This window comes from Eulemur rufifrons, chromosome 6, assembly GCF_041146395.1.
Source record: "Eulemur rufifrons isolate Redbay chromosome 6, OSU_ERuf_1, whole genome shotgun sequence".
In the NCBI taxonomy this organism is placed as follows: domain Eukaryota; kingdom Metazoa; phylum Chordata; class Mammalia; order Primates; family Lemuridae; genus Eulemur; species Eulemur rufifrons.
The window spans coordinates 10,530,995-10,545,308 of NC_090988.1; the positions used below are offsets into that span (position 1 = coordinate 10,530,995).

The 14,314-nt window shown below is 51.3% G+C and overlaps 1 protein-coding gene across 12 annotated transcripts in view; it reads right to left on the reverse strand.

The window, feature by feature from the left end:
* The window catches only part of PKNOX2 (PBX/knotted 1 homeobox 2), a 198,548-nt gene that overhangs the window by 43,184 nt on the left and 141,050 nt on the right, over positions 1–14,314 (reverse strand). For all 12 annotated transcript variants that reach the window (XM_069468710.1, XM_069468718.1, XM_069468712.1 and 9 more), the window contains one exon: positions 2,106–2,277. In XM_069468710.1, coding sequence (XP_069324811.1) covers positions 2,106–2,277 — 172 coding nt within the window. The remainder of the gene's footprint in view (positions 1–2,105; positions 2,278–14,314) is intronic.

Consider the following 14,314-nt stretch of genomic DNA (forward strand, 5'->3'; position numbering starts at 1 on the left):
TTGCCAAATCTCTCCATTTACATAATCAATCAATCCATCAATCAATCATCAACCAGTCATCGACTGTGGCTAACTCGTCTAGACAAATCAGGTCCATCTGAGTAGATGGAACATCCAAGGATTGCTCCACCAGCTCTACCACTCCCAGCCCAGTCACCTGAGATAGAAGACCAGGGGACACCAGTGGTCTGGGGTCATAGGGTGGCTTCTACAACATCCATGTCCTTGGCTCAGGCCTGGCACATAGCAGACAGCTAGCCATGTTCTGTTGGATTCATTCAAGAGATCTGATTCTTTAAGTGAGAAGAGCCCTGAGAGACCCGGGCAGTGTTGGCAAGTGGAGAAGCATGGAGCTGGCCACCTGGGAATTTTCCAGGCTGTGCTAGAATGGGAGGCTGCCTTCAGTGGGTCTTCCATAGCCTACCAGCAGGTGGTGGTAGGCAAGGCATTTGAGGTTTGTTTCTCCAGGACTCCTACCTCTTAAGAAGGTTTAAATTCTTTCACATTACTCAGTCTAATTTTAGATATTTCCTTACCAACTTAGGCTGTAGTTTCTTTTTGTGTCAAGTAAGAGGAGTGGGCCCTGGCCCCCTAGGTCTACTCCAGCTCCCGCAGATATGGCTGCCTCATCTCCTGGCTCCCTGGGTGCCAAGGGTCCGGGTTCTAAGGATCTGCTTCCCAATCGCAGTCTGTGATTCTGATCAGCCAAAGATGAGGGCAGGGCCAGACCAGCCTGCACTTAATACTCGACCAACTGGAGAACCTGCAAGGGCATTCCCAGGGGATCCGAGAGACGGTGGCCCAGTCTCCTAGGAAGTGGGGCTGCCGAATCCCAGCCCAGGGACAAGCAGAGGATTTGGGGCTCTCAGATGCCTCCACTAAATACCCCTGACGGCGGGCAAGTGCTTATCCTCTGGCCAAGGCCTGCTCCGCTCTCTGAACACCAGCCCATAATGACACTGCACAGATTTCCAGTCCAGGGCAGGCTCTCCTGGACTCCATAAAGTACCATATTCAACTCTTGACAGAAGCAGTGGTGTGGATAATTCACAGCACAAAATAATACCAAAGTCATTTACATCTGTTCTGCAGATGCACGTGCGTGTGTGTGTGTGTGTGTGTGTGTGTGCGCGCGCGCGCGCTTTTTCTTCCTTTTTGGGACCACATTTGCTTTTCTAATTCAGTTTCCCTTTTGGGAGCAGGTACCGGCTAAACTCCGGATGCACGAGGTCAGCACTATAATCAATCAATTTGAGGGGCACAGCGTTCCTGAGCTCTCAAATTCACCGTGCATAATCTGGGTAATCCACCCACAGAAAAATCTAGAATTGGGGTTAATAACTCCAGGATGACCAGGGTGATGAACAAACAGAGCAGCCCGTCTGTTGTTCTCCCTCAGCAGAACTCCCAGGGCTAGATGAGAATTTCAGATGTCATCCAGCCCAGTGGTTTCCAAACCTAATTGAGGATTGCAACTGCCTGGGAAACTTTTTAAAATGTAGAGTCACAGGCTCCCACCAAACCAGTAAAATCACAATTTCCAGGTGGTGTGGTCCAGGAATATGGATTTTATAGAACTGTAGTGATGATCTGGGTGACAAACTGGGTTCGGGAACCTGATCTACTGGGTCCCCCTAAGAGGGCAGGTCCTCTGCTGATATTCTCAACATGGCTGTTAGGTCTTTCTCTCTATTGACATGCTTGAACATGCCTATTACCCGCATCCTCCACGTGGTAGCACGACAACCATCAGCTCCTTCCTGGGTGGCCCAAGACGGATTTGCTAACATGCCAGGACTCCAGGCCTCAGAACAGCTACCCTAGACATGCTGGCTGCTACAACTGTCCTTTCCTCCTGTCTGCATTACAAGAGATGGATAGGAGGACACTGTGCCGCCCTGGGCATAGATGGGGAGAACGTTGGCAGTAAAGCCTGCACATGAATGCTTGGTTTAAGGAACTTAGAAATGGTTCTTGGCCTGCCCCACAGTGAGCACTCAGAACTGTTTGTTGAATGAATTAACGAAAGGATCATTTCTAGGGCATTTGGAGGGGATCAAAGGGTAGGAAGACTCTAGCCAGGGTAGAGGGTGGAGGGTCTTTACCAGATTGTCCAGTTCTGGGTCATCGCTGAAGAAGGGTTTGTGTTCCTGCTCCTGCTGGTGGACAAAGTTCTCGATGTCCACATCAAAGCTGGCGGAGGTGATGCACTCAGAGCCCTGCGTGGCCTGTTCACATTTCTCAAACAGCAGCGTCAGGAGCGGGAAAAGAGGGTGCCTGCGGGGACATTAAGAGCTCACACATGCGCACACACAGAGACCGTGCTGCTAGCTGGGCTCAGAAGCCACCAGGCTCCCTCTCCCACATTCCCATCACTTGCCCCAAGGTCCCACTCCTTGAGAACGTCCCCAGTCCCCATGGTCAGCCTAGATGGCAGCATCTCCTGCCCTGGCATGGAGGGTCCAGTGTCCCAGTTCCTGGGCCTCAGGGGGCTCCTGTCCCTGCTCCCTGGGCGCCTACCTTTTCTCTTTGGTCAGATAAGCTGCGTGGCTATTTGGAGAGAGATGATGGGTCACAACCTTTCAAAGAAGTAGGTGTCCATTTCTGGCTCCCAGTCAACCCAGGAAGGAAATGTGGGAGGTGTCCAGAGAAGTCCTGGACGTGAACGTTAGTGTTAGGCAGACCCGTTTTTGGCTGTCTGGAGCCAGCTGAGGGCAGCAGATGTGCACAAACCCTTGTGTGTTTGCGAGTGTGTGCAGGGGTATGTGTGTGAGCTTGTCCACACCTGGTGGGCAGATGTCTCCACACGTCCTAAGCTTGTTGGCAGACTCAGTTTAGGTCAGATACCCCAAGTACACATGTAACGTTTCCCTAAACTCTTCTACTGTCACACCTTTAGCACGACTGTAACTAAATGATTATTTGTACCATTATTTGTTGACTATTTTCCTCCAAGACTCTACCTGACCTAATGATCGTGGTATCCCTAAGTACTGCCACATGCTCATAGTAGGCACTTAATAAATATTTGGTGACTGCCTGAATGCATCAATGAAGGAAGGAACTGCTCGTGTGCAGTTCTATGACATATATGTGTGAGCCAAAGTGCTTACCTATGTGGCTTTACAGATCTCAACTGGGATATCACCAACTCTTGCAAGCTTTCCTGACTGTTCCCCCACCAAACTTAAGCTGATAGCCCCTGAGTTTTTTGTTTTCTCATCTGCCTTCCTCATTAGACTGTGAGCTTTGTGAGGGCAGGAATCCAGCCCACCTTTTTCATCACTGTGTCCGAAGTCTAGCAAAGGCATGTGGATCTCAATCAGTATTTGTTGAATATATGTGTGCATGCCTATTTGCATGTGTAAGTGCATGGCATATTTATTTCTGCAGCACGTGTGCATGGGTTGTTGACATTGGACTCTGGAGAGTCCCAGTCCCTTCCACTGTGGTTCCAAATAAGCATCTGCACATTCCTCTCTAGTCTGTCTCCTCTCACTCCTGGGACTATAAAATTTAGCTCTTTTCTTTTTGCCTTAGCCCCGCTTGCTCGGAGAGGAAGAGGAATGTGTTTTGGACCTGGCCCCCAGACCTCTGCCAAAGGAGATGCTCTAGTCAGCACTGTTCAATAGAACTTTCTGCAATGATGGGAATGTTCTGCAATCTCCACTGCCCAGCATGGCATCCACTAACCACATGAGGCCAATGAACACTTGAAATATGGCCATTGTAACAATGACACTGAACTTTTAATTTTATGAAAATTAAATTAAGTTAAATTTTAATTAATTTAAATTTAGATAGCCACACGTGGCTAGTGGCTGCCATATTGGAGAACAGTAAGTCCTGAAAAGGAAAACAGACCATGCTTTTCCCTCCAGCACACTGTGATTGAACACACTGAGCGAAGGACCAAACATCTAGCCTACACAGCGTTTGCAAAGGGGGTAGGGGAAAGCCTGTGAGCCTGTCCCGTGTTGGATTTTCATAATTCTGGGCAAAAAGACAGAAAGTGCTTGCTCCCATCCACACTCACATTCACATTTTATAGGTCTTTCTACTCGGGCTCAGGGGTAGTGGGTGATGCAGGGAGATAAATCCCTGTATCAGATGAGCTGCTGGGCTTGGCAGGGCCTGACCCTGGACACTATTTCCCGACCCTTCTCTTAGAAGCTGATGCAGAAACTCCTGGGCCCCAAGGCTGCAGGCTGGGTGTGCAGTCTGCAGGAAGAAGGGTCAATATTTAAGGTTGGCCTATGTGCAGCCCCAAATTGCCAGAAGATCTATTGAGCCCTGGTAGAAAGCTGGTAGGAAAAAGAATGGGTTAGCTTAGCCATCCAGCTGAAGACAAAGAGAAACCCAGGTGAAGGGGTTAAACTCCAGTATAAGTCTTCATTTGCAGCCACTAATACTGCAGCATATTATAGTCTAATCTAACCTGATCCCAGTTTAATGCAAGATTCTCCTGGCCCTGAGTGGAATACCAAAGAAAGCCTCGGCGGCTGTAATTTAAGCAGAGCCCTGCAGTGGCTTAGCTGAGGGACAGGAAAGGCAAATTCCAGACGGTGTTATGAATTATTGCGCCTTATGAACCTTCCTACTCTCAACAGATGCCTGCTGCCATTTAAACAGCCACTAGATCAATTAGGAATGAAAGGCACAAATCGACTCTGTACAAGGGCACTAAATTACCAGGAACTAATAATCTGCAGCATCGTGCCAGGTGGTGGGGGTGCAGCCCCCGCCCCAACTCCGCGGCAGCCGCGGTCACCGCACATTCCTTTCTCTGGTGGGAGGAGGGGATGGGGGTGTGTGTGCGTGCATGTGCATGCCTGTGCACCAGGTTGAACGTAGGGTGTTGAAGAGAGCAAGGGTGAGTGTTGTGTGTTGTCCTGTGTGTTTTTGTTGTTTGCACACACAGTGCTGTGTTTATATAGTACATATACACATGTGGGCTGTGTGTATGCAACAGTGGTGCCAGATTTGTGTGCTGCGAACATAGCGTGTGCATGTGCTCTGTGTTATCTGTATGCAGTACGTGTGCTGGGATGCTGTGTTCTCTGTACACAGAGAGGGTGGCATGTGGGCTGGGGAAGAGGGCTCTGCCGTGGCACTAAGGTTGGGGTGGGGAGAGGAGGGTGGTCTCCTCTGCTTCTGTCCTTGTCCCGTCAGGGAGGAGCAGCTTGTCTTAGAGTGGTCCAGGAAGGCCTCTCTGAGGAGGTGACATTTACGTTAAGCCTCAAATGATGAGGCACAGTTGCAAAGAGCTGAGGGAGAGGCATTCATTCCACGCGGGAAAGACAGCGGAGCACTTGAGATAGAAAGTGAGTCTGGCATATTTCTGGAGCCAAATCTAGCTAGCTGAGTGTGGCCGCAGGCAGGTAGGCAGGAGGAGAATGAAGGAGATGAGGTTGAAATGGCAGTGGGGGGTCAGGTCATGAGATGCTCATAGGCCTCAGACAGAGCTGGGCTTGGGGGTGGGGGTGGGCATTATCATGTATGGTGGGGAACCACGTGCACCTTCTATGCAGAGCCACAGCCTGGTTTTATAAACCTCATTCACTCCCAGGTGTCAGATCTCCCCAGAATGAGTACATGTGTGTTGATGGGGTACATATCTGGGGCTCCTGCTGTCTCTCAGAAGAAGGGAACATGCTGCCCATCCTTCCCTCCAAGTTAAGTGGCGTCCAGGGCAGACTTCACAGGTGCTGGCCTGGGCCCCTCTTGCCAGCTGCCCCGGCCTGAGGCTTGGGCAGTCGGGGTGGGAGGGCAGTGAGCACTGTTAGCTGCCGGAGCCTACCTTCTCATGCCCCACCCTCCCCAGGCTCCTGCTTCCTCCCACCCGTCCCGGAGCTCTGTGGGTCTCACTGAGCTCGGGTGGGGTCTGCTCTAACCCACAGCCTTTCCTGTGAACCATAGCCACAGTCAGTGCGGCTGCCTGTGGTTCCCATGCTCTATCCACCTGGATCACTTGGTAAACCTGCTACCCGCTACCCACCGTCTGAACGCAGGGATGGCTGAGACACTGAGCTGCCCCTGGAGAGGACAGGCTCGGTTTCCCAGGGACTCATCTGGGTTCTGGGGCTGCAGCACAGTCCTGGGCTTCTCTAAGGCTGTTCCCAGCCCAGTTACGGGAGAGTCCCCTGCCCTTCCTCAGTTGCCCAGTCTGTGACTGCCTAAGGGCTGACCTGTATTTTCTAAGCTACCCTCCAACGTCACTCCATAAAACAGGTGATGCCAGCAGCCACCATCGAGAGGTCCTCTCCAGCAGCCTCAGCTGCTGTTTGGGGGTCCACCCTGAATAGGGCAGGGTCCACAAGAGCTGGCTTCTAAGCCACTTGGGACATCAGTGACCCTATCCAAGCCACGGATGAGGTAGGGAGAAGGATTCCAGTTAAATGTGGGATCTTGGCCTTCCCTGAGCCTCAGTTTGTCCATCTAGAAAATGGTTTTTAAGGAGCTCTTCTTCTGGCTGTCCAGCTCTCTTCCCCGGAGGAGCCACATCCTTCGGGGGCCACGAGCAGGGATGTGGAAACTCAGGCCCCAGAAGGCGACGAACAAGATATGAGAGATGGTCATTAGACTTTATTTCCAACGAGCTGAGGACATTTGACCTCCATAAGAACTCACCTTCTCCCTCCCAGATCCCTTCTCTGCTCTTCTCCCCACCATGTCACCTCCCGTGTGACCGCCCCCTCCACCTCAATCTCTCTTAAGCCGTTCAAAATTTGGAGGAAATAAATCTCACTGCACTAATTCAGTGAGAGTTTGAGCCTCGTCAGTGCAGAACAAATAAAAGGAGTGAACTGGCATGACATTTTACTGCAGAAGAGAGGTCGTTTCCAGCCACTAATAAAAAGGATTTGACACAGACTAATAAAGAGAAATGAATTTCTCTAATGGCCTAATTTAGCACATTCAGCACTGCGCCTCCGCCTGGGTGCTGGGAGGGCGGGCGCCTTCGCCGCCAGCGCGGACAGAGACAGGAGGGAGGGAGAGACGCGGCTCAGCTCGGGCAGAGGGGAAGAAGAGATGATCTCGAATAACATTTTATTATTTCTTTTCTGTTTTCTGAGCCCCCCACCCCACCCCCACCCTCATCACCTCTCCCCAGGAGCATCTGGACTAAAATCAAGCTCAAGATATGCAGTTCCTCTTAACGATCCAAAGAAATAAAGAACCCCTCTCCGTAGAATTGCAGTCTTGTGCTAGCTTAAGAAGGTGATTAAACCGGATGTGTTGATTTCTACAGGGGTTTAAGCCATCGTTTGGTTTAATTACTTCTGACATTTCTGCCTTTGTGTTTTTTACATCACCCAAATTTGCGGGCCTGGAATGCCCAGTGTGGGGCCGAGGTGTGTGGGGCTGCCCCACCCCCGCCCCAGGAGAGCCGCAGGGCAGGTGTTGCTGAAGCCCTTTGCTGAGGTTCCCAGCACCCTCTGTCTCAGCAACAGAAACGCCGAGACCCCTCAACCAAGACCAAAGAGACCCCGACCCCCAACTCTGGTGCGGCTTCTGAGACGTCCTGGGTTGGCCAGACTCAGCAAAGCCTCCTCATCTGGAGACAGACATTCCTAACTAAACTGTGCTCACAGGGCTCCCTACCATTTCTAAAGACCTTCCGGAATGGAGGCCACAGCCTCCTTGGCAACTCATCCTCTCGTATCTAACTTAAAGTTCCCCTGTATGGCTGCAGCCCATTTCTTTTTGTTAAATGGACTAAAAAAAAAAAGATAGTTGGGTCCTTTTCCATTTCCCTTCCTTCCTCCTTGGACAACCTGGGTTTGTTTTTTGCTTTTTTAAAAATTTAAAACATTTCTTCCTGCTTAAGGGAGGAGTGGAAACAGAAGCAGAGACAGAAAAAAAAAGTTAGAAAGAATGCAAAAATACGGAGCTTCAGAGAGGTTAAAATGCAAAAAATGAGAGACATTTGCTGGGGAGGGGGACACCCGAGGATGGTCCCAGGCTAGGGGAGGTGTCAGTGTCGCGTTCTCTTTCTGGGTGATAAACCTTGTGATTCACAGTCATGCCACGCCATCCCTTCCCTTGTGACCTTGGCCAGGACGGCAGACCTCAATTACGGGTCCAGCCAAGTGTGTGGCCGCCTGCCTGGGCTGTCCACCTCCTCCCCCGTGACTGCCCTTGGAGCCCCCGGCTCCCCTGCACCTGTCCTCTCAGCCCACACTCACCCTGCTGGGGGTGGGCAGCGGGAGGCCCACTGTCAGCACCCCCCCCCCCCCGGAGTCCCGCTGCCTCTTCCAGTATGTTGCAGTGTGGGGGACATAGCCCTGGGCCAAGGATGGGTGACCCCCAGGGTGGAATGTACGGGAGGAGAGCTTCAGTGACAAGCCAGCAGGACCAGTGGCCGGGTCAGGGCCAGGCTGCTCAGAGGACATGAGGCTGTTGCCAGTGAGGTGGGGTGAGGTGGCCCCTCAGGGGTCGCCCAGCTCCCCAGCCTACTCCCTACTGACACATGGTGGCTGTCACATTGCCAAAGGCCAGCCTTCCTGGCAACTCTGCCCCGGGGAAGGTGGCATTTTGACCCTTGGTTTCTAGTTCCCCAGGCAGAGACCACAGGGATCACAGAATCAGAGACAATACCCTGGAAGCCACTTTCCCGGACAGCCCCCTGCCCCTTTCCTGGGCATCTTTTCACTGCAGAAGGCCCACGCCAGTGCCCATTCTGAGAAGTGCAGTGGGATTTCTCCTGGACTCGGAGCAAAGGAGCCAACGCTCCTCAGATGAGCACCCCAGGCTCTTCACCAGGGGCCTCAGCCTCCTAGATGGACTCAGCAGAAGTACTGTGGTGGCTGGAGGGTCAGCGGGTGGCCCTGGTCTCCTGCGTGGTCCCCACTCCCCTTCACCAGCTCAGGCAAACCGACTCCTGTGCTGACCTTTGCCCTGTGCTCTCCTTGGCCCACGCCTTGCCTCCACGGCTCCTTCCACCTGAACTGCTGCTCCCTACACGTCCCTTCTAATGACCTGCAGAATCCAGCTCAAAATGCCACGTCTCCTGTGCAGGTGGCCCCAGGGGAGCCTCCGCTGAGCCATCAGCAAGCGCTCGGGCTTCTCCCGTGACCACACCACGGTCTAGGGTGGGAAGCTGGGTGGTCTGAAACACATGGACAGCTGTGTGACTTTGGGCAAGTGACCAGATTTTCTGAGCCTCAGTTTCCTCTTTTATACAACAAGGATAACACCTCCCATGAGGGTTCTTGTAAGGTTAAATGAAGAAACATGGAGAGTGTCTGGACTTAGGAAGCTACCAATTAATGCTTGTTCCCTTTGCCTGGAATGGTGGGTATGAGGGTATCTTTTTTGTTCAAGAAACACTGACACCATCCACTCCAATAAATTTATATTCCCATCTCCACTGACTCATTTGGCTGGGAAGCAAGCCCCTGTGCCAATTCAAATACAGGCCCAGAAAGAGGAGGGGGAGAGACATCTTAAATTTATCAGAACTCAGAACTTCATTTTCTTTTAACCGAAAAAGCACTGCCAGTAGGCATTCATCTTTTTATTTCCCTGTGACACTTACTAAGTTCTGCTAACCACAGTGGGCTGTGCACAGCTCCATTCTCCCATCACACGGTCAGCCCCTCCAGTCCGTGACTTCACGGCTTTCGGGATTCCCAAGGGTCAGGCACAGTGCATGGCACACAGCAGGGGATCAACAAATTTTTGATGAAGCAATGAATGTGAATAAATGGACGAATGAAGTAAGCAATGACTACGGGAATGAAGGTTCTCAGACACAATCCTGAAGTTCTTTAGGCTCAGAATCCTTCCATATTGGAGGAGTCGGATCAGATATTGCCATCTGGCAGCTTCGAGCCACAGTTGCTACAGAAGGACCTGCCTTCGGTGCGGCTCTGCTGGGGGCTGTGTTTGCGTGGGGTTGGGGTGGCAGGGTCCTGGAGGGAGGGGAGAGAGTGGGAAGAAAGGTGCCTGCCCAGCCCTTGGCTTCTCCTCCCCTCGTAGGTACCAGATGGAGAGAACAGAGTGGGGTGGGGAGAACAAGCCAGCAGCCCCTGGTTGGGTGTATTTTTACTTCAGGTGTGACGTTGAAACCATGCGGATGTATTTTTAGTGCTGCCCAGTGGGCGGTGTGTTCGCCTGGGTTGCCTTGGAGAGGACTTCTTCTTGTTGCTAAATTGGAACTGCATCTGTTAGGGTTCCTGGGCTCCAGCCCAGCTCTCCTCCCCCAGGTGGGTGGGCAGGTCCATTCCTGGCAAGTGCGGGCCCTGCGCGGGTCACAGTCTGCTCAGCACCCCTCCTTTCGTGCACACTCACACGCAAGCACACCACTCCTGGCACATTAAAAAAAAATCACTGTGAAATCACAACCGAGTGACTGTTAAGGCTGGTCTGTAAGGGCAAGAATATGAAGAACCTAAAACTCCAGACTGGGGAGGGATCTCATGTCCAGCCTCCTCCTGATAAGGAGAGAAACCTCAGGCACACAAAAGAGAAGTGTCTTTCCTGAAACTAGGCAGCTAGTGAGAGGTGGTCAGAGCTTCTACCCAAGTCACCAGAAATTCAGCCAGTCTGCAAAGCGAAAATCCTTCAGAGGAAGGGCTGGTGTGGGGAGGAAAGCTCTATCCGTTTTGCCTTGGTCACTGGCTAACCACACTCCCACGCACATTTGGTGGCACTTTGTAAATTACAAAATGCTCTTACACATGCTTATTGCATTTTAACACCCCAAGAGCCTCAACATTCCCATTTTACTGACTAGCAAACTGACGTGCTGTGTGATGAAATGACTTCATCAAACTGATAAGTGATTAAGTTGAGATTTATATCTAGGTAGCCCAACGCCAGATCTTGTGCTTTTTCCTTTCTCCCATGCACCGACTTTGAACCACTACTGGAACCACTTCATCCTCCTCCTCCTTTTTCTTTCCTGTCCTTGAGTCGTATGCATCCCGGGGTGGAGGAACTGAGCTGCCAGGTTTACCCTTGGAGCATCAAACCATCTCGGCACGAGAGAACCTCTGCTTTCCAATGGGTTTTGAAAGAATCTCCTCTTGTAATACTACTTCTGTGTGTTTGGAGAGGGCCCTAACATTTTTAAAGATCTTTGATTTCCTCATTTGATGCCTACCCTGTGGGGTAGGAAAGCTTGTCTAAAGAGGTTAAATGATGTGCCCAGTGGTAAAGTCAGAACTCAGACTGGTCTTACTCTGGATTCTTTGCACTCAGCCACAAAAGGGACCTGGGCTTGGGAAAGCAAAGAGTGGCGCCACGGTTAAAGGAGGGGCAACCCGGCTCAGCTCAGCCCTGGGGAGAAGCCACTGGCCTTACGAGCACAATCCCAGCTCACCGTTCTCCTCCCACTCCACCCTCCCCACTCACCCTAGCAGGAGGCCCAACTCTTGGTCGTCTTCCCTCTTGCAGTGGAGACAGATCCAGTGCAGGCTTCTTCACCAATGTAGCTCCCATTCATTGTGCGCCTTCTATGGCCAAGCACTGTCAGCTGTTACCATTGGTTATCTCATTTAATCCTAACATAGCCACGCGAGGATAAAAGTCTTTGGGCCTCCGGACTCCTGGATCTCTCTCTTGTCAATGACCCTCATCTTTGCAGGGTCCCTGGATTACTCAGCTCTACCTAGCCCAGGCCGATGAACTATGGAAACAGCAGGACCCACTTCTCTACACACCTGCTTCCTGAGCAAGGCAGCTGCAGCCTCTGGGCCCACGCGTAGCAAGTGGGGAGTTTGGGGTGGGGGCCTTCTGATGCCGGCAGGAAGGGCAAGGACCAGGCTTTGCCTAGTACAGGGGAAACCTGAGCATGGTTTCACTTTGCAGATTATGGCTCCGGCAGGATCACCCCTGACTATGGTTAACAGCTGAGACATTACCTCTTAGAGCCCCCAGCCCATACAGCCCAGCCAAGAACATAGTTTGGGTCCACAGCACCTAGTAGTCTAGAGCAGTGGTCCCCAACCTTTTTGGCACCAGGGACTGGTTTCATGGAAGACAATTTTTCCAAGGATTGGGATGGGGGTGTGTGGCAGAGCTCTGTGGCGCTGCACGGCCCGGGATTGGGGACCGCAGGTCTAGAGGCCCTGGCATGAAGCATCTGGTCCGACTTCTCTGCTTGGAATGGCTGCGTTTCTCCCACACCATTCTCAGGCCACCTCATCCAGCACATTCCAGGAATGACCAAGCACAATGCTAGGGAAGGCAGAGGGTTAAGCCAGAGGGTCACCTCACTGGAGCCAGAACACTCTTTGGTCACAGGGTGGATGAGTTCCCTCAAAGACACCTCATTAGGAAGTGCCAGTTCCCAGGGTCCTGACCAGGCAGCTGTTAAACAGGACAGTCCCAACAGGACCCAGTCCCTCTGTCAGCCCCAAACCTAGGAGGGATTCCTCCCAGCCCAGTCCCAGAAAAGGAGGCATGGCTGTCATTCTCTCAGGGTTCCCTCCCTTGGGAAAAGCAGTGTGACTCTCCCACACTGCACCGTGGGCCCGAGCCTTGTAGTCAAATCCACACATACTTTTCTGAGCCTGTACTATGTGCCAAGTTTATATTACAGCTACTCTCTATGTCTTGTCCCCCACTCCCTGGACAGAACCCCTTTCAGAACTTGACACAATGCTTTACATATGCATGGTTTTACTGAGCTAGAGCCCAGGAAATATTCAATTGAATTGTGGCATGAAGACCACTTGACTGGGAGCCCTGTCCAGTCCTGCCTCTTGCTGTATCGCCTCTTGGCATTTACCTCCTGGCCTCACCAGCTCCTGTTTAGATTTTCCCAAACATCTAACAACAGCTGACACCCACAGAGTGCTAACCGTCTGCCAGGTTTCTTACCAAGCACTTTACCTGTGTCATCTCATTTAAATCTCATGACAATCCGAATGAAGAGACTACTATTTTTATTCCTGCTTTATAGATGAGGAAATCAAGGCACAGAAAGCTTCAGTGCCCAGTGGTGGAGCCAGAGTACGAAGCAGGCAACCTAAGTCCAAAGGCTGTGCTCCTAATCCGGAACCCCGCCTCCCTCAAGGCTTCAGACTGTCACGTTCTGAATGGGCCAAAGCAACACATCTGGCGTCTCTGTTTAAAAAACGTCCTCGTCTACCTAACAAACCTTGATCTGTGTGCCAGATATTATCAGATATTATCTAATTTAATCTAGCTATTATTGTTTTATTTTTTTTTACAGTTGAGAAAACAGAGGCTCACAGAGATTACCTTGCCCAAAGTGACAATGCTGGTTATCATCAGTTCTATTTCTGGAGCACTATTCCATTTCCCACTGCCCGGCACTGCCGCGGCTGCATTTGCACCTCTCGCTATAGGACTGTCAGGATCAAGCCCGGAACTTCAGTGACCTTTAGGCTAGTCTCAAGGGAGTGATCTGGACACCGCCCATTGCCCTATTCTGTTCCTTCCCCAAGTAAGTGTGGATTCTAGAGGAACTCAGTCTGCATGAGACAGAAACACGTGCGGTATAAGTTAGGGCTTTAGAAATGCACATTACTTTTACTGAACAAGAGCTGGACTACAGCATGAGCTCTCTGGGGTAGAAGCTCTGAGTTTCCGGCGTATGGGAGATGAGACTGATGTGAGAAGCTAGACATGCAGCAGGGAAAGGTCAGGATTCTGAGAGCTGAGAAACCAGAGCAGCAGAAGAATGGTTCGAGGCTGGGTTTCTAAAGCTGCCAGGACGGAGTGCATTTACTGATAAACCAGGAAAGGCTGGGAAGCAGCTTAGAAAAGGTGGAGAATTTGGGAGTGAAGGTGGGGCTTTGCTCAAGCAGATGGGAAGAGATAGCACTGGGTAGTTTAAGAAGGAGGAAACTCACCACCTTGGCATTCAGGTAGAAAATCATCACTGCAGACACTTATGAGCACTTACTCCACACCAGGCACTATGTAGTAATCCGTTAAGAGAAAACATTTCATACATAGAATCCAGGGGTAGAACAGACAGGACAGTGAGGACTAAGAATGTAGGATCATGGCTAGAGGTATCAGTGAGACCATTCCAAAGAACCAGCTCACCTATTTAGAAACAGAGCCTGTTCACGTGTAACTCGGCTCACTGTGTGAGGTCTATGCTGTGAGGCTGGTGAGAGCCAACTGCACATGTCTCTTCTCGACTCTGTTCAGTGGCATCAAGTTGGCAGTTTGGAATGGGCCACGGTGGGAGCATCTACACCACGGAAATCAGCAAATGCCACAGATCAGAGCTTTCCCCCTCCCCTTGCCCCGGAGAGCCATTTGGCAGCACATCAACCTAGAACTATAGTATATTTATGGGATTCTGCCTAATTAATGAAGCCATCCC